This window comes from Typopeltis vanoorti, chromosome 13, assembly GCF_054136105.1.
Source record: "Typopeltis vanoorti isolate ZY-2024b chromosome 13, IOZ_Tvanoo_1.0, whole genome shotgun sequence".
In the NCBI taxonomy this organism is placed as follows: Eukaryota; Metazoa; Arthropoda; class Arachnida; order Uropygi; family Thelyphonidae; genus Typopeltis; species Typopeltis vanoorti.
Genome location: NC_143561.1, coordinates 102451248 through 102473019, shown reverse-complemented (window position 1 = coordinate 102473019; position 21772 = coordinate 102451248). Strand labels below are relative to the sequence as shown.

Below are 21772 nucleotides of genomic sequence, written 5' to 3'. Positions count from 1 at the left end.
AGGAAACAGGTAAGTCAGGAAATAATGGAAATCAGGTAAGCGACGTTGTTAGTAAAAAGAAAGAAGTTATTTGGGATGGTGACTCTATAATTAAACATGCTATAGATGAGCAAGTTATAACATCAAGTTTTTCTGGAGTGAAAATTAAAAATATAACACAAGCAATTCAAAAATAGAAAAGAAAAGTAAACAAAATCATAGTCGTAGTAGGTACAAATGATTTAACTTGCGATAAGTTCAGTATGAGAGAGGACATGAAAGGGTTGTGGGAAGAGGCGAGGGTGAAGAGTGAGAAATTGAAAATCATAAGTATTTTACCTTGCTATGATAAAAATGAATTAAAAAGAAGGGTTATGATGGCAAATGATTTGATGCGTAGGCTGTGTGGAAGGAATGGATGTGAGTTTTTGGATGTGTGGAGTAAGTTTGAGGGATTGGATCTGTATATGAGGAATGGCCTATACCTGAATGCATCTAGTATCAGGAGTCTTGAAAAACTAATAACTGGTATGAGACCTAACACAGAAAGTCAGGGAAACTAAATTATAAAGGAGGAATGGTGTGAATGTGAGTGTAAGAGCGACAATGTTACATAACTGTGCTAATGATGGGAATGAGCTTTGTCATGGAAATGTTGACAAGGAGAGAATGATTTTGGGTTTGCGTTCATCCAGTTCGGATCCATCATATGTGTACGAAGATGTCTACATGTGTAAGGCATTACAGAATAATAGAGAACTGCAAGTTGTCCCACTGTGTCAGGGAGACTGCAAACAAGACAATACAAAAGAACAAACAGGTAGATTATTATGACTGTACACAAATGCTAGGAGCATCAGAAACAAAAGGATAGAGTTTGTTGCCTTGGTCACTATGTTGCGACCTCAAATTGTAGGTATTAGTGAGACCTGGCTATCAGAATCAAGCCTACTAACTGGTATCAAATGTCAAGGGTACAGTATTTTTAAGAAGGATAGAGAAGACAGTAGAGGAGGGGGCATGCTGCTAATGATATCAGATGACTTGAATCCAGTTAGAGTTGAGACCTATGACTGTAGTGCTACTACTAACAATATTTCATGTGGCAGTGAGTTTGAAGCCATCTGATGTGAGGTGGAATCTAACAAGACTAATTACATAGTGGAGTGTTGTTACAGACCTGGTGGATCAGTTGCTAATGATGAAGAAATGATGAGCGCAAAAAGAGTAATCATAATGGGAGACTTTAATTATTCAAATATTGACTGGGTAGCAGTAGAATCTCATGAGAACAATGAAAATGCATTTATTGAGTTATTGCAGGACAATAACTCAATAAATGCATTTTCATTTAGAGACGTAACTATTCTGTCTTCTGCTAGCGACAGTGATCAAGCAGTACTCGTGAAGTAACTAAGTTCATGAATGTTCCATTCAGAAAAGGTTACATGTTGAACTACAAAGCAGAAAATTATGACCAACGAAGGAGTATACTGAGTTCAGTGGAATGGGATTGGTTGCTGGATGGAAAGAATATCGAGCATAGATTCATTTAAACAATACTTAAATGATGCGATATCAGAATGTGTCCCGAGAGTTTGAAGAATAAACAGAGCAGGAGTCGAATGGATATGTAATCTTATTAAGCAAGAGATTCGTAAGAAAAGGACGAGATGCGAAAGGAATACCGTTTGCATAAGGATGACATCTGTTATGAACGTTATAAGCAGCAGGCTAGAATAGTCACAACTGTTGTACAGAAAGCAAAGTATGAGTATGAAAAGAAACTGGCTCTGCGTGCTAAAGACAATTCACAAGAATTCTATCGATGTGCTGCAAGTAAAAGAAAGAATGAATGTGAAAGAATAACTCTTCTAAATCCAGATGGTGTGAGGTTTACAGATGCAGAAGAGGTTGTTCAGTTAATGAGTGCCCATTTTGTTAAAAGTTCCCAACCTGGTGAACGCAACATTGAGCTCACTGTTACCTCTTCACTAGAAGAAAAATACAGGTGTGTGATGCCAAGGTATTAGAGCTGTTGCATAAATTGAATAAGAATTCAGCAATAGGGATTGATGGGATATCAGCACATGTGCTAAAAGAGTGTTCAGCTGAACTGGCCATTCCTTTGACCAGGATGTTTAATATGAATCTCACAACAGGGGAGATTCTGCAGGAATGGAAGGAATGTATGGTAATTCCATTGCACAAAGGTGGTGCAAAGACTGATGTATCTAACTATTGACCAATTAGTATCTCAGGAGTGATAGTGAAGATTTTGGAAAAATTGGTTACGGCCTGCATTTAGATCAGAAATGGGTTGACAGTGAATCTCTATTTTGCAATGAACAACATGAGTTTATTAAGGAAAGGTCATGTTTTAGCAACTTGCTCACATTCTATAACAATGTTACCATTGAACTAGACAAGGAGAATGGATACACCATGATACTTTTGGATTTTGCTAAGGCTTTTGACAAATATAGCATGGTAGACTGTTGCATAAATTGGAGAAAATGAGTTTGGGTTATACAATAATATTATTATTATTATTATTCAGGACTCCATGGAATCAAAAGACATTGTGGGAGGCCCTTCCTAGGAAACACAAAGTCTATCATACCACTCCTTAAACTCATTGATCATTCTCGCTCTCACCACTCTATCAGGCAATGCATTCCATGGTTCAACCACCCCTCCATGCAAAGAAACCACTCCTCACCCTCTTGCTCACAGTTTCTTTCTGTAACTTCCAGGGATGGCCCCTTGTCATCACTCCTTCCCACTGTTCAACCAAGCAAAAGAACTCCCCAGTGTCAATCCTACAACCACCTCTCAACAGTTTAAAAGTCTCAATCATATCACCTCTACTTCTTCTATTCACCAAACTCTGCAGTCCACATTCCCTCAGCCTATCCTCATAATTAACATTATACAGACCTGAAACCATCTTTGTTATCTGCCTTTGTACCCTTTTCACAGTTAATTTATCCCTTTTAAATCCTGGGGACCACCAAATCTGAGAACAGTAGTCTAAGTGTGGTCTGAACAGAGTCATGTACAACAGAGTGATAACTCTTATCTCTGCAGGTCAGAGTCCTTCTCATTATTGCAGCGATCCTCTGTGTTACCTTCACCACCTTTGCAATATGTCTCCTGAATTTCAGATTTCTATCAATCATCAACCACAGATCTCTTATCTCCCCTACTTCCTCCAGTATAGCTCCTCCAATAGAGTATGCAGTGTCCCAAACCTCAAGACCTTACATTTTGCTGCATTAAACCGACACCCCCATTAATTTGCCCATCTATCCAGCTTATTCGAATCCTCTTGCAGGGCTACCACATCTGCACTATTACTAATAACTCTTCTCATCATCTGCAAACATCTGAATATCCCCCTGCAATCCACTGACAATGTCATTGATATAAGAGTTAAACAATATAGATCCAGTACTGAGCCCAGTGGGACCCCCACTTGTAATCTTCTGCCTCCTTGAAACTGTCCCACCATACACAACTCTCTGACACCTATCGGACAGCCAATCCTGAATCCAATTGACCAACCTGACATCTAAACCCATGTGCTACAAGTTAAATATCAGTTTATCATGTGGCACCCTGTCAAATGCCTTTGCTAAGTCCAAGAAAATGGCAGTATATGCTTTTCCCTCATCTACTGCTCTTGTAACTTTATTATAAAAGGCTAGCATATTACTAAAACAAGAGCACCCCTTAACAAATCCATGTTAACTCTCACAGATAACATTACCCTCATCTGGCCAATGCTAAATATGGTCCCTCACTAATTTCTCCAAGATCTTAGCAACTACTGATGATGCATAAACTGGCCTATAATTAGACACGTCCGGTCTGCTACCACCCTTATGCTGGCACTATCTTACCTTCCTTCCATTCCCTCGACACCTTTCCTGTAGCCAGACTTTCATTGAAAAGCCAGGTCAAAGGAGCTGGCAGTTCTTTTGCACATTCTCTCAAAACTCATGATGAAATACCATCCAGTCCCACATCTTTACTGACATCCAGAGTACTCAGTATTTGGAACACACTCTCCTCCTGCACCTCTAAACCTCGAACCTGCCCTATCCCTCTAGTATTAAAATGTATTCCTCCAGGATGAAATAAAGTGTTCATTGAACAATTCCACTATGTCCTCTGGATCAGTCACACTATTCCCATTTTTATCCAACAATGTCATTCTTCCACAATCATTTCTCCTCCTACTGGCCACATAGCTAAAAAATAGCATATTAGCATGGATAAGAGGATGGCTGACAGAAATATCAAAAAGTGGGATACCAGGGATATGAGTCTGCAAGGTTTAAAGTAACAAGTGGTGTACCACAAGGATCAGTGCTTGGTCCACTGTTATTCAATCTGTACATTAATGATATTGGGAAGGATATGACAAGTGACATACAACTATTTGCTTATGTAGTCTTTGTAGAATGATTTGAATGGGCTGGAATTGTGGGCATGGGAAAATGGGTGTCAGTTCAATGTCTGCAAATGTAAAGCAGGGGTCGCCAAACTTCTTTGACCGTCGACCCCTTCAAGAGTTTCTTGATCCCCTCTATTTTACTATTACGTAATTATAATAGGACAAGCGAAAAATACGCTTCTGTTAATAGAAAGGGGGATGGTAAACGACTTTAATAAGCCTTTCGGCTTATTAAATGCTTATGTTAGTTTTTAGATTGTTTATTTTATAGTTACAGTGTTTATTGTATGTATAATATAGTATATATTATTATATTACTATTACTACTACTATTACTATCACTAGTAATTTCACTGGTATTACTAGTGATATTAATATACTGGTATTAATATCACTGGTATTACTACCAGCCCTTCTCAATTCTTTAACATAGAGAAGTTTAGTTCGTGAATGAATTGCATTGAATTATAATATGTATGTTCATGAATTTTAGAACATTAACGCTCACTTTTATGTCTATGGCAAAAATGAGACTGGGATCGAATACTTGTAAGCATAAGTAAATAAGCAACTGCGCACGTGTTGTCATCTCGCTCCCGCCGTGCCGGCTGGGCAGGAACCACAGACATCCGTTTATTGGTAAATACGTCATTTTGGCCTACTTCATTGGCCTCCGTAACTATTTTCATGACCTTGCTCCATCTTACAGGTCTTATTCATGTCACTGTTCCTACGATTCACTCTTAATTGCGTTGTCATTCAGGATGGAGGTAATCCAAGTTAACCGAATTAAATATTACCCGTACAATGATGTCTTATATTTTTCTATCGACCCCTAATAATGTTATATCGACCACTATGGCGACCACTGATGTAAAGTAATTTCATTTCGGCATGATTAGATATCCAATATCGTATTATATTGGTGGGATTAGGCTAGAAGAAACTGATGAGGCTAGGGATCTTGGAGTGTTAATAGATAGGAAGTTGATGTTCAGGGGCATGTGGCAAAGATTGCAAATACAACTCAAAAAATAATTGCAATGCTGAAACAAATGTTCACGTGTAAAGATAAGGATGTTATTTTGCTTCTTTACAAGGCCTTGATAAGACCTCACTTGGACTATTGCGTGCAGGTTTGGTCTCCTGGTTTCCATTGTGATTCTGATATATTGGAAAGAATAGAGTGTTAAAAATGATATCAGGATTGTGGAATACTGATTATGAAGACAGATTGAGAATTTGCAGACTGCAGACACTAGCAAACAGGAGAAAGAGGGGGTGATATGATTGAGTCTTACAAACTTCAGAATGGGTCATACAGGATTTCAATTGATGGAATTTTGCAGTTTATGGAGGGTGGGGAAAGGACAAGAGGGCATCCTTTTATTTATTTCGTATCCAAACACAAGTAGTACAATAGGAAGTAAGTGGTACAACATGATTTACAACAAATCAGGATACATTACAATGAGATCAGCTTAGATTTGGTAGGTGAATTATACAGGGAATAATAATTAAATATGAAAAAAAGGAATTTGCAGACTGCAGACACAGGAGAAAGAGAGTGATATGATTGAGTCTTACAAACTTCAGAATGGGTCATACAGGATTTCAATTGATGGAATTTTGCAGTTTATGGAGGGTGGAGAAAGGACAAGAGGGCATCCTTTTATTTATTTCGTATCCAAACACAAGTAGTACAGTAGGAAGTAAGTGGTACAACATGATTTACAACAAATTAGGATACATTACAATGAGATCAGCTTAGATTTGGTAGGTGAATTATACAGGGAATAATAATTAACTATGAAAAAAAGGAAACTATACATAACTTATATACAATAAACATGGTCAGATGTTCCTCCAGTACTTGCACAATCAACTGCTGCTCTTTCTGTGCAGGATATAAGGTCCTCTTTTGCACAAGGCGATGGAAGAAAGATACAAGAAAGAAGGTGTTCCATGGACTGGATTGTCCCACACTCACAATTGTCTGGGCCAGTGAGGTAGCCCTATTCGATGAGGTTTTGTTTGCAGCATCCTGTCGTCCAGAGTCTATTTTAGGCTTTTCCAAGTATTCCAGTCCAAGTGGGCACCATGTAGAAGATGTTCGGCTGTTGGAATACCAGTATTATTTTCAGGATATAGTGCAAGCCATTGTTGAAGTCTTGTCTCTGGGAGGTTTTTAGGTGGTTCAACAGTTGTCAGGAAGCTATGTCGGGATCTTAGTCTTTGGGGCACTGTGGTCTGGCCAAACAGTGGGTGGCATTCATCATTCATTTGTCTGCTTCTTTCATCAGCTGAGAATGCAGATCTTCGAATTGAAGGGAGTGCAATACCAGCCAAAGTATACAGGTCTCTTTTAGTGGTGTTGGTTTCAGGCATCCTGTAATTAAGTGGCAGCTTTCATTCAATGCTGGATCAAGTTTTTCAGCATGGCAGGATCTGGACCATACTAGGCAGGCATATTCAGCAGAAGAATAGCAAAGGGCCAAGGCAGAAGATCTCAGTGCACTAGGGTCCACCCCATTTGGAGGAGGTAAGCTTTCTTAGTATGTTGTTTCTTGCATTCACTTTTGCCTTTGTTTTTCCTATGTGGGTTTTATATGAGAGGGTGCGATCAAGAGTCCCACCGAGGTAGATTAGTTTCCAGGAATGTTCTATATTAGAGCCTTCCCAAGAAATCTGTAGCTTCCTGTTGGCTCCCTTATTGTTAAGGTGGAAAAGGCCAGTCTGGGTTTGCAAGGGGTTTGGTTTTAGTCGATTGCTGGTATAGTATGTGGTTAGAGTAGTTCCTGGAAAGATGAGGAGATCATTGACTTAGATGTTGAAAAGTAATAGTGATAACACACTTCCCTGGGGAAGGCCATTTTTTGGTGGTGCCAGCGGCTCTTCCTACCCCAAGGTCCACGTAAAAGCATCTGTTTTCCAAGAGTGATTGGATCAGGAGGACAAGGCGATAGTCTCTAGTTATTCTGTATATTTTATTTCTGAGTGTGAGATGGTTTATGGTATCATATGCTGCAGTTAGGTCTACAAAGACTACTACTACTACTACTCAGAGGGCATCCTTGAAAGCTGAGAATGAAGGCCGCCAAGAAGGGTGTGAGGGCTAGATTTTTTTCTCAGAGGGTGGTGCATAATTGCAATGGATTACCTTTGGATGTTGGAGTGCAAGCAGTGTGAATGAATTCAAGAATAAGTATGATAGCTGGTGTGTGTGCAGTATGTGGCCTCCCTCGATGAGTCTCTCTTAATAATAATAATATCAATGGCATCTAAAATCAGCCCCTGAGTTTTCCACTATAACAACAATTATCAATATACAGACACTTGAAAGCAGTCATGTTCTTTTAAGTACTGCAAGCTAAGCCAACTCCAACACCGAGGATTGTATTCTTGTAAGCTTGCAGGTCAAATTTACAAAACCTTCATACCTTCTACAAACTTTTGGCTTTGAAATAATGTTGGATCTTTAATATCCACTTTTTCAATGTTATTAAATCATTAAAATGAAACCACATGGCTTTCTTTAGTAATTATAATAATCAATATTTTAACTATAGCATTACCAACAGGGAAAAACAGCCTACTGATCATGTTTTCTTCATCTTTTTTTCCAATACTAACTAAGGTTGATATTAGAGTAAACTTATTATGATTTCTTGCTTTTCATATCATAACTAAAAAACTGAAGCCCCTCAGTTTGGCCATTTTCCCAGCTCTGAAACCTAGTCCCATAATTTTTTTCTCACAGTCCAAATTCTATAATCCCAATAAATCTGTTGCCTGCTTATGAAATTTCACCATTTTCATATCTGAAAACTTCAGTATTCTTTTCAGCAAAATTCTTTGTATTCCTTTGTATTCAACAGTAATTCTTTGCTGAAATTTTATTTTGCACTTGGTTAGACTATAATAAATTAAGTTTAATCCTTTATCCAAGTGTGAGCAAACAAAGTTTGCACCTGAAAATTAGCTTACTTCAGGACTGAGGTAAGGTAGTACAACACCAGGCAACTCGTAGCAAAGGTGGACCAAGCTAACGAGTTGCCTGGTGTTGTACTACCTTACCTCAGTCCTGAAGATATTTTCAGGTGCAAACTTTGTTTGCTCACACTTGGATAAAGGATTAAACTAAATTTATTATAGTAATTGTTTGCATTTTATCATATTTGCAATGTCTCTATCAATTTCATTCTGCTCTTTTTCTAAAGGGTTTAATATCTGCAACTCCCTGAACATCAATTGCTACACAAATCTGCTGTTGTCAGATAAAGCAAGTTTGAATAACATTCTTATTCAAACTACTCCTAAAGGTAGCACTGAGTATGAAGGCCAACTGTTATTAATTTATTTATTATGGTTAATAATATGTAGCATGTCTATGTATCAACCTGAATATTTTGTCTAATCTGCACAGCACTCTTGTTAACCTTTGGACTGTAGAGAAACATACAATGGAATTTGGACAAGGAATCTGTTTACTGCAAAATGGAGATGCTGGCAACCACCAATTGTGTTGAAGTCATTATGTCATCTATTAACCCAAGTATACGACTGTGCATCACAGCAATAATGTAAGCTATGCTACATGAGGTCAACATTAATAACTAGGCATTATCACCAAGTGTAACAGAAAAAAAAGGAGGCTTTGTATTATTAATATCATATAATAATCTTAATGATTTAAAAGGTGAGTCTTAGTTCCATTCTCATTTGAATCTTTTTTCAGTCAATATTTTTTTTTAGTAAAACAAACACTTGTAAAATTTGATTTAAGACAAGAAAGCAGGAAGAAAGAAAAGATATGATATTAAAGGAATTTTGTTTACAAATAAATGTAAGTACCAAAAGCTGCCAAAGGTTAAATACAACTTATGGGACAGGACACCCTGTATCGTCAAAATAGTGGAATATAAGTATCTTAGCATTTAGAACAAAAATTTTTATCAATTTGTTGTTTTACCTTCACAGAACATGACAAATAAACATACTCGAACTAATTTTTCAGACTCTCCTCTCCACCTACTGACAAGTGTGGAAGCACTAACATTAAAAAAGGTTGTTTCACATTCAGTGGCCACAGCCTTGGCCAAAAGAGTTTTTCCAGTACCTAAAAATAGAATAAATCAGAGGAAGACTTAGAACATGAAATACTTCACATGCTACAATTAGAATTGAAAAAAAAAAAAAAAAAAAATTTTTTTTGTCTATTTAATATGAATAAACAAAAATAAATCTGAAGATTTTAATAAAACTCTTTTGAAATACATTTCTAATTACTCCAGCAATAATTAAAATAATACTTTAATAAATAATGATAACAGAATACTGTAAATAGAGGCTACACGTTTTGGTATTTATACATATTTGCACACAAACACAAAAATATACAAATATAGTCAGCATTAATTATATATTAGGTTTTATCCTTTATCCAAGTGTAGCAAACAAAGTTTGTGCCTGAAGTACTTTCAGGACTGGGGGCAACTCGTGGTAAAGGTGGTATAAGTTCTAATCACTTGCATTAGTATCTCCCATAATGGAAAGCACATCTCCTTGCAGACATGTATAATGCTATGCATTAAGGGAAGAGCCACTACCCAGACTGGTTTCGACCTTTATTGAGGTGCTGTTTAAATAAAGGCTTCTCTAAAAATTAGGCGGTTCCCCAGACCACTCCCTACGAGTGACTGTCCAACTCAGCGATGTCTCCATTCAGTGACAGGCTCACCCCACCAAGCAGAGCCATAATCTCAGTGGTGGCCCCACTCAGAGACAGGCAAAAAAAACCTACCCCCAAACAGAGCCTCTCACATCTCAGGAAAAAGCAACCACTATTGCACAAAAGCACATCAGTGGGAGCCAGCCCCAGAGGTGGTGGTGGTGATACTAAGTTGGAAATAATGGAGAAGTCATATTTACTTATACAAGTTGTCAAAGTGTGTCACAACCTATTATTAAAATTCTCTGGATTAGAGATAAGTTTATGGAAGTTTTTTCACTTGGGTATGCTACTAATTATATACTGGGTTTTATCCTTTACCCAAGTTTTAGCAAACAAAGTTTGTGCCTGAATTACTTTCAGGACTGCGGCAACTCATGGTAAAGGTGGTATAAGTTCTCATCACTTGCCTTAGTATCTCCCATAATGCAAAGAACATCTCTTTGCATGTATAATGCTCTGCATTATACATGTCCGCAAGGAGACATGTATAATGTCCACAAGGAAATGTGCTTTGCATACTAAGGCAAGTGATGAGGACTTATGCCACCTTTACCATGAGTTGCCCCAGTCCTGAAAGTACTTCAGGCACAAACTTTGTTTGCTAACACTTGGATAAAGGATAAAACCCAACATATAATTAGTAGCATAGCCAAGTAAAAAAACTTACATAAACTTATCTCTAATCCAGAGAATTTTAATAATAGGGTATGACACCCTTTGGCAACTCGTACAGGTAAATGTGATTTCTTCATTACTTCCACCTTAGTATCACCACCCCTGGGTCTGGCTCCCACTGATGTGCTTTTGTGCAGAAGTGGTTGCTTTCCCTGAGATGTGAGAGTCTCTGCTTGGGGGTAAGTTTTTGCCTGTCTCTGAGTGGGGCCACCACTGAGATTATGGCTCTGCTTGGTGGTGGGGCGAGCCTGTCACTGAGTGGAGCTACTGCTGAGCCACTTCCTATGATTGTCACTTGTAGGGAGTGGTCTGGGGGACCACCTAATTTTTAGAGAGGTCTTTACTTAAACAGCACCTTAATAAAGGTTAAAATCAGTCTGGGTAGTGGCCCTTCCCTTAATGCATAGTATTATACATGTCTGCAAGGAGATGAGCTTTGCATTATGGGAAATACTAAGGCAAATGATGAGAACTTATACCACCTTTACCACGAGTTACCCCAGTCCTTAAAGTCCTTCAGTCCTTCAGGCACAAACTTTGTTTACTAACACTTGGATAAAGGATAATACCCAATATATAATTAGTAGCATAGCGAAGTGAAAAAATTTCCATAGTCAACATTGCTAAATTAAATTATCATTATACATTTTAACTAACTATCCTCTGGCCATGATATCTAATTCTTTCTTAAATATAAACAAATCCACTACAGTCTACAATTGAAAACCATTCCATATTTCCTAACAGTAAAATTGATCTTTATATTTGTTATCACTGTTTTCCCCACTATTTTTTTGGCCTACTATCCAGTACAGTTCAACCAAATGCAGCAAACCTGCTATAACAAATATTTATGTGTAAATATTTATAAATATATATATGTGAACTAACTTATAAACTTCAATAACTTCATCTCCTATCCTTACTTCTTCAGATGAGAACTAGCAAGCAATTCTGATAACCATCATGATAAAGTCCTTCTACACACTTAGAGAATCTTCTCTGATTACCTTTAATGAAGTTGTGAGCCATAATTTAATACTGGCCAGACCAGAACTTTGTATAATAGTATCAGAATTCCCTTCCTTTTATAAGTAAAGCTTCTTTTAAGTATAAAATTTATTGATGTTCTGGTTGTCTTAGCAATATAATTCCTGAATACACCAATTCGAGATCTTTGTGTTTGTTAACATTTTTCTAAAACTTGTCCATTCAACTTATATCCATCTAATAATATCTTCTTAATGAATTATGTATTCTTGCATTCAGTGAACTTAAATTTTAAACTCCACTCTTTTAATCTTTTAAAGGTCATCCAGTTCATTAACAGCCTGGTTGGCCAAGCGTTTAGCGTATCTGCTCTCCAGCCAAAAGGCTGTAGGTTCGAATCCCGCCTTGGGCATAGATGTTTGTGATTGCCTGTGAAAATACTAGTGGTGCTAGTGGGCAGTAGATGGCATTGGTGTAGATAATGCAGTTTGCTGTAGTTGGTGGATTGAGTAGCAGAGACAGAGAGCTGTAGAGGAGTAAGTGCCCTCCCTCGATGAGTCTTTGAACTCCTTGGAGGTGTCACGTAATAATAATAATAATATTATTATTAAGGAATAAGGTCATCTGATTAACTGAGAACTCTTCCAGATCGCTATCTGGCCCCATGGCCACCAGACATTAGACACTTTCCTCAGCCACCTAAACAAACAACACAAACAATTCACAATTGAGATTGAAAAGCAAGCTGAATTTTCATTTTGATTTTAATTTGGTTTGTGTTTCAGTTCACAATAATTTTGGTTTTGGTTTACTATTTTCAGGTTTTAGTTCACTATTTTGGTGAGTGTTGCATGTTTTAACTATTTTAACTGTCTCTACAATGTTTATTAATAGTGTTATACATTTGTAATAGTGTAAAAAAAAGTTGACATTTGTAGTATTTTGTTCATTTTGTGTAGTTATAAAATGGATACATCACCAGGAAGTTTTCAAAAATATGTACTCTTTCTCAGTACACAACCATGACTCAAAGACAAATTGTTAATGAGTGTGGTATTGGTAGACAGGTACCTTTTCTCCTGACAGAAAAGGAAAATGTGGGTGAAAAAGGAAAACTACACTTGGTCAAGATTATTTACGTTGGGAAAAGCAAAACGAATCAAAAATTGTCTGCTGTAGACTAGATAAGAGACTAGGCAGCTAGTGGGATTAATGTTTCTGATATGACAGTCCATCGAAGATTTTTGGAAGCAGGGAGGACTGCCCACAGATCAAAAAAGAAACAACTGTTGACAAAGGCTCCAGTGGGTAAAAGTGTACAAAGATTGGACTGTTGAGAAGTGAAAAAAATTGTCATATTCTCATATGAGAGCCATTTCCTTGTCCAAGGAGAGTGAGTACTTTACAAATCTGTGACTGAGAAGACTTCTCCCACCCACTTTGAACAAGCACCTAAACACCCAGCTAAAAAGATGTCCTGGGGTTGTTTTACACAATACGGTCCAGGATCACTTGTGCTTATTGATGGTATGATGAAAAGTAACCATTACATAAAAATATTGGAGAAAAGTGTCATCCTACATATCCAGAAAGATGAAGAACTTATCTTCCAATAAGATATCACTCCATGCCACACTTCAAAAAAGTAAGAGTTCCTCAAAAATCACAACATCAGTGGCCAGGTAACTCTCCTGACATTAACCCAATAGAAAATTTGATCCATAGTGAAAAAGAGACTTGGAAAGTTAAATTGTGATACAAAGGATAACTTAATACAGCCCATTATAAAAGCATGGTTTCAAGATGCAGAAATAAGAAAAATGGGTTCTACATTGGTAGTCTATGCCTAAGCAAATGAATAAACTTATTAGGAACAGAGGAGCATATATAAATTATTAGGTAAAGTTGGAGTTTAATTTTTGTACTTATTTTCTAGCAAAATTAAAATTTTTCTTTAAAATGTGAGTGTTCAGATTAAATTGTTGACTACTGCAAGAGAAATGCATCTCATCAAGTAAAAAAATTTACATAATTATCATGGGCAACTTAAATGCAAAAATTGGTGAAATAATAATAACTTAAATGTAATGGGAAAGTTTAGACTGTGAAAGAGGAATGACAGAGGAGAAAACCTAGTGGAATTTATTGAAGAGAACAGATTTCTTTAATTAAAAGAAACATCATAAATGGATACGGAGAAGTCGAAATGGCCAGACCTTTAATAAAACAGATTTTATAATAAATTAGAGACATGTTGTAAATGATGTAACAGTTTTAAACAATTTTAATAGAGGTAATGATCGCTGAATGTTGAGATCTAAAATTATAATTAATAAAAGTAGAAAAGAAACCAATTAAGCAGAAGTTATTATTATTATTATTCGTGACACCTCCAAGGAGTCTTAGACTCATCGTGGGAGGACACCCACTGTACAATTCTCCATCTTCACCACTACATCGAACCTCTACTACCAATCATATACATCAACGCCATCTACTATCTGCCACCACCACAACTAGTATTTTTGTCTGTAAATTGCATGCAGAACACATGCAGTTTACAGACAAAAATACTAGTTGTGGTGGTGGCAGATTTGTCTGTATGCGGTGGTAAAGGGCCGATTTGTCTGTATGCAGGATGAAAAATCAGAGTTTCCTGAAGAAAAAACCTGCTACCTCCATATGAGATTGGCTAACTCATCTTCGATTAAAAAAGTCCATATAAAGATTCCTCCCATCATGACGAGAATCGAACTTAGGCCTTTTCTAATCGAAGGGGTCTACATATCATTGTTCTTCCAATTGCGCTACAGAGGCACTTAAAGTTTGATGAAATAAACTTAGAATATTTAAAAGTTGAAAGCAAAAAAAACAAATGTGAAGTTGTTAAAAAAAACCTTCAAATACAATGAAAGAAAAGAGGGAGAAGAAGAAGACAACCTAAATGAGATTAATCAAAAACTAAGCAATATTACAATTAATATCTCCTGTGAAATAAGTGGAATTATTTCTCATTCAAGAGGTGACAAACTTTCAAAACTCTAGATATATTAAGAAAATGCAGAAAAGTGAAAAGAGATCTTACTACAAGAAATTCAATACCATACTGAGAATTATGCAAAACAATAAGAAAAAGAATGACACTAAGATCCCACGGAATCAAACACTCATCTAGGAGGTCCTTTTGTCATACACATAGCTCATCATACTGCATCTCAAATAGACTCAAGTTCTATGCAGACACCACACTCTCAGTCAAGGCATTCTAATCATTCACAACTCTGCATGCAAAAAACCTGCCTCTCACTCTCTTGATCACACCCTCCTTATACAGCTTCAAGGGACGACCTCTAGTTCTCCCCTGATCTCCCACCATTTTATGAAAAACCTATCCAACATTGATCCTATAACAATTCCTTACCAATTTGTACATCTCTATCATATCAACTCCTCTTCCTCCTATTAACTAGACTCTGTAAATTGCATCTTCTCAAACTTTTCTCATATTCAACATTACATTACAAAGATCAGAAACTATTTTGGTCAATTGCCTCTGGACCCTTTCCAACATCTCTTTATTGTTTTGAAAACCAGGTGACGAAATCTGTGAATAGTAGTCCATGTGTGGCCTAATCAGTCTTATACAATGGATCACCTCCAACAATACATCCTCACCAAGCATAAATTCTACATCCCATCTTTGTTTCCAAAATTTTAAAACCATACAATTTGCAACATTGAACTGGTATTCCCACTCCCATTTCACTTAATCTATTCAAACATTCTTGTAACGCCACAACATTCTGTTTTACTCTTCATACTCTGAATATCTCCATCCAAATCTTTGACAATATTATTAACCTACAGGTTAAACAGCATTGGCCCTAAAACAAACCCCTGAGGCACACCATTAGTGACTTTCCCTTCCAGGATATTGCTCCCCCATACACAACTTACCGATACCTATCAGATAGCCAATCTCCAATCCAATGTACTAATCTAATACCCTCTCTTCTAGTTTGACTATCAACTTATCATGTAGTAATCTATCAAAATACTTTGCAAAATCTAAGTATACTACTGTGTATCCCTCTCTTCTGTCCAATGAAGCCATCATCTTATTGTAATAGATTACAATAATAAGTAAGTAGATTACTAAAGCATGATCTCCCTTTAGAAAATCCATGCTCTCCATCAAAGATAATACCACTGTAGTCAACCCATTTCTGAATCCTGGTTCTCACCAGCCTCTCCAGCACTTTAACCACAACATCTGACACAGAGATATGCCTATAATTTGATGCTTGAGTTCTATTACTTCCCTTATGAAGCAGCACAATCTTGCCCTCCTTCCGCTCCTTTGGAACTTGATTCAGTGGAAGGCTAATATTACCGTATTTACTCGAACATAACTTGCCCTCGCATATATCTCACACCCTTGATTTTAATTTTGAGATATATGTGAAATGGGGTTTATGGGAAACTTTAAGAAAGAGAAAGTAAATGTTGTTATGGCAGTTTCAGATATTTTGAAATGCCATAACAACATCAAACTATATCAAAAAGACCTAATAAAGGTTCCTCACATCATGGACGGGGAATCAATTCAGGTCTTTCTGACTAAAGGAGTTCATCTATGACAAATATGGAGGTTCAGAGATAGAAATGAAATAATAAATAGAATTAAAGAATATTATGAAGAACTTTACAGTGACAAAGAAATTTAGAGACAATCAACTTCAAGAAAAGTTGCCAATTGAAAATGCCAAAATTTATGAGAAAAGAGGTTGAGTGAGTTGAGTTGAATGATGCATGTTTGAAAATAATGAATCAATAAAGAGCTCCTGGAGAAGATGGGATTCAAGTAGAATTATTGAAATTTTGAGAGAAGACATTGGCTGATTACTTGTCAAGACTCTTCGCACTTTGTTTAAAATAGAGAAAAATCCCAGAAGCATGGAATACTGCATTAATAATAATTACTTACAAAAAAGGTAAAAGAAGAATATTAAAAATTAGGTCTGTTAGTTCATTACAGCAGAATACAAAATATTTACAAAAGTAATAAATAACAAAATAATGCAATATATCGAGTATAAGCAATCAGAGGAGCAGGCAGAGCGAAGACATAACTCTGGTACCATCGATCACACCCATATTACAGAAAATACAAACGAATATAACAAACCTCTCTGCTTAGCTTTTATGAACTTTTTAAAAGCATTTGACTCCATCAAACCAGAGATATCTTAGAATCACTGTTAAAACAGGCTACAGAAAAAACATAGGAAACTGAAATATATATTAGCCATGTCACCACTGTTATTAAACTGCATAAGGAAAGTGAAAATTTTCCAAAAATTAGAGGAATAAGATATCTCTAATGTTTCTAAAACTCTTTATATCTGCTTTAGAGGAAGTTTTTCATGAATCAAACTCGATGAATGGAGAAATTAAAATTAACGAAAGGATCCTGACTCTTGTGTTTTGCTGCTCATTTTGCTGTTGGCAGAAGACCAAAATTAAATTAAAGAAATTAGCTCAAGTTGCCAGTCAAATTTAGTTCAAGATAAATTTAAACAAAAGAAAAATAATAACAATTTAACACCAAAAATAATTATACTGAAAGACAGAGAAGTTCAGATGGTAGGTTCACATGTTTATCTGGGACAGATCATAAAAATTAAAGATTGGCAAATAGAAGAAATAAAAAGAAGGATATCTAGGTTGGATAGCTTTTGGGAGGATGAAAGATATTCTTCAAATAAGATATTCCCATTAGTTTGAAAAAGAAAGCTTATGTTCAGTGTGTCTTACCTGTAATTTAATTCAAGATATATGTGGGTGGTCTGAAAAGGTCTCTGCCTCAACCATAAATGGCAACACTATCGGCAAGATTTTTTTTTCTAAGTTGGTACATCCATCATAAGCATCCATGTGAAACTGCAAGTCATTCTATCAAGTAGTTCTTTTTATACAACTGTCAGAAGTCAAAGTGTTGTCTGTATTCCTTGAAACGGATAAAATTGAGTATCGTACAGTTATAAAATTCTTTGTAAAAGAAAGATTAACACCAAAAAGAAATTCATTTGAAGTTCATAAAAGTTTATGGGCACTTTATTCCTTCATTTTTGACAATTAAGAAATGGGCTGCTGAGTTTAAATGCAGCAGTACCAGCCTTGAAGATGATCCATGTGAAAGGACATCCAAAAAGTGTAACAACACCAGAAATCATTGATCAGTGCACGATATAGTATCGGATGACCACCGGCGAGTCAAAGTGCATGAAATTGCTGAGACTATAGGCATTTCAAAACAATATATAGGATGCATTTTGCATGAAGAATTTCAAACGAAAAAGCTTTGCACAAGATGGGTGCCGTGCAGATCAAAAATGCACTCGCAAGAAAATCTCTGAACACTGATTGAAGCATTTTAACAAAAATAAAACTGATTTTGTGCATCGATTTATTACAATGGATGAGACGTGGATTCACCGGTACACATCAGAATCCAAACAGCAGTCAAAACAGTGGACAGAGTCATGGCATCAGTATTTGGGGATGCTAAAGACATTTTGTATAATATCTTGAAAAGGGTAAAACAATAACCAGGGAATATTAATCTGATCTCTTAACCAGACTAGAAGAAAAAATTCATGAGAAAAGACCCAGTTTGAAGAAGAAAAAATCATCTTTCATTAGGACAATGCACCTGCCACAAAGGTGTTTTGGCAATGGGAAAATTGAGGAATCTGCACTATGAATTGTTGGAACATCCGCCCTCTTCTCCAAATTTGGTTCCTTCTGACATCTATCTCTTCGCAAAACTAAAAATCTTCTTCGCTGGTCAGCGTTTTTCTTCCAATCAAGAGATGATTGCAGCTGTAGAGGGGTATTTTGCAGATCTACAGGGATGGGAAACTTGTGCTGGAGCATCACTGGAATAAATGTATTTCTTAAGGGAGATTAGGTTGAAAAATAAAAATATTTTTGAAATTCTAAATCCGTTTTTTCATTGTTAGGCCGAGAACTTTTCAGACCACCCATGTAGTTCACAAACTGAAAGTTGCCCAGAGAATGGAAAGGAATATACTTGGTGTGACTTGGAATATACTTGAGAACAAGAATATGGGATATCATCAGTTAAATTATGCATCCAAAATGCATAGCACAAGATGGCTTCAATCATTAACAGAATAGAGACTAGGAAAGACTACGACTAAGATATTCTGGAGGTTGTTGAAGAAACTTAGAAATGGAGGAAAGAATGCTGTAAAAGGAGTTAGAGATGATAGAGGTGACATGAAAATTGGAGAAAAAGATATCCTTGAAGTATGGAGTGATTACTTCAAGAAACTGCTAAATGAAACAAGCAGTGATAGCACAGTGATAAAAAACACTCAACAGGCATACAGTCAGGAATACATATCCATATTTGAAGTAGAAAAAGCCATCAAAGACTTGAAATATGGAAAGGCAGCAGCAGTAGATGATATTCGACCAGAAATGCTGAAGTATGGTGGTATAAAAGTCTTACAGTGGCTGCACTGCATAGTTCAGAAAGCCTGGATAATTCCTGATGATTGGAGTAGAGCTCTCATAGTACCCATATATAAAAAGGGAAATAAAACTGAATGTGAGAATTACAGAGGTATTTCCCTACTGAGTGATCCTAGCAAGATCTATGCAATTATACTTGAGAAACGGTTGAGAAGAATTGTGGAAGAAAAGCTTGGTGAAGAACAAGCTGGATTCAGGCCAAATAGAGGCTGTCAGGATAAGATCTTCACTTTACGACAAACAGTTGAGAAAGCATGGGAATATAACAAAGATCTGTATTTAAGTTTTGTCGATCTGGAAAAGGCATATGACAAGGTGCCAAGAGAGAGAAGCTGTTCAATATGCTACAGTTATATGGTGTCAATGGGGCATTATATCAAGCAATACTTAGTCTTTATTTAAGTTGTAAGTCAGCAATTAGAACTGAAGGAAGTACAGGAAGATGGTTTAATGTGAAATCTGGTGTCAGACAGGGATGTACATTATCCCCTCTGTTATTCATTATCTATATGGATCACATTATGAAGGAAAGTGGTATTAAACCTGATATCAAAATTGGAGATGTTAATGTCAGCTCTTTGCTTTATGCGGACGATGTTATACTTCTAAATAAATCCGCTACAGGTCTGCAAGATTCTATCACTAAATTGAATAACTGTTGTAATAGACATGGTATGAAGGTCAGCATTAAAAAGACAAAGACAATAAAAATAATTAGAATTGTTGAAAATGTCAACTGTGTTGTGAACGGGGAACCTGTGGAACAAGTAAAACATTTCAGCTACTTAGGCATGATTTTTACTGAAGATGGTAAATTAAATACGGAAATAGACAACAGAATCAACAAAGCTGGCATGGTAGGAAGTCAATTGAATAAATTTATATGGAATAAGAGAGAAATTAGTCGGAACACTAAATTAGCTGTATACAAGATAATGTTCAAACCAGTTTTAACTTATGGATCTGAGAGCTGGGTCAGAAGTAAAACACTTGACCAAAGACTAGAGGCCACAGATATGAGAGTCCTGAGAAAGATTAGAGGCATGAACAGATGGCATCAATGGCAATATCATATTAAAAACGAGGAGATTAGGAAAGAACTTGACATTGTCAGCATCCAGGAATGTGTTAGCAGAGCTAATCTCAGGTGGTATGGTCACTTAAATAGAATGGGAGAGGAAAGATTAGCAAAACAAGTGTTCTCTGCCAGGTTGGCAGGAAAACGACCCAGAGGAAGACCAAGATATAGGTGGATTGATATGGTACAAAGTGCCTTAGACATCAGAAATATAAAATCTGATAATGTTGGAGTCTTGACAAGTAACAGACTGATCTGGAGGAAAATTGTAGATAGGAAGTTAGTAATGATGTAAATTTTTCATGTAGTACTATCATATCCTGTACGCCCCTTGAGGGTACATGTCAGGAATTTGATGATGATGAAGAGACTATGAATGGCAATAGGCAAAGGAAAAGACCAAGGAAGAGATGGCAAGATGAAATTGTTAGGATTGCTGGAATGCAATGGATGAGAAAAGCTGAAAATAGAATGGAATAGAGAAAATTAGTGGAGACTTTCATCCAACAGTAGACTCAGGTTGAAAAAAGATTATCCCTCCCTCAGTAGGTTTACATGTTGTTTTAGATAACCATTATGAAGTTGTGCAAAAAACTTTGCTACCCACTATATCATCAGCTCTTTCATTTTCCCAGTCATTATCTCTCAAGTTGAAATTATCCATTAATAATACTTTGCTTTTTCCTTGTCTCTTTAAGCAGCACACTCAAAAGATCATTACTTCCTCCATGCACTATACTTCCATCCTCGATATAGATTCCATGCTTATTACACAACACAGTCTCAAACTCCTGTCCCCAATAGGAATTAACGTATCATTAATCACATACACTAAATTTTCTGCTCTCTAATAAGCGATAACACACATCTTTTAGTTCCCTATTTGATCTCTTCTGAGAACATTATAAACACCATTATATCATCATTAAGATAAGACTCAAATCTCGCTGTAAGGGGGGGGGGGAATAGATCAATCAACTTAATGTCTCCAGTTGATAATTTAAATTACATATGTTTATTCTTAAACTTCATGCATCAGTATACAAAAATGCAATACAATTCAAAGTACGGTAATCTATCAATTTATTAAACCTTTCAATTATCAGAATGACCAGTTCTGATAATTGAAATTATCAGAACTGGTTCTCTGCCAGGTTGACAGGAAAAAGACCCAGAGGAAGACCAAGATATAGGCGGATTGATACAGTAAAAAGTGCCTTAGAAGACAGAAATTAAGACCTCATAATATTGGAGTCTTGACAGGTAACAGACTGATTCGGAGGAAAATTGT

The 21772-nt window shown here is 36.5% G+C and overlaps 1 protein-coding gene across 2 annotated transcripts in view; it reads right to left on the bottom strand.

The window, feature by feature from the left end:
* LOC150100422 (katanin p60 ATPase-containing subunit A-like 2) overlaps window positions 1–21772 on the bottom strand; it is a 279460-nt gene that overhangs the window by 104896 nt on the left and 152792 nt on the right. For both annotated transcript variants that reach the window (XR_016549239.1, XM_090402560.1), the window contains exon 12: window positions 9442–9560. Coding sequence is in view for 1 of the 2 variants with exons in the window: in XM_090402560.1 (XP_090258686.1) it covers window positions 9442–9560 (119 nt within the window). In the remaining variant the exon portion in view is untranslated. The remainder of the gene's footprint in view (window positions 1–9441; window positions 9561–21772) is intronic.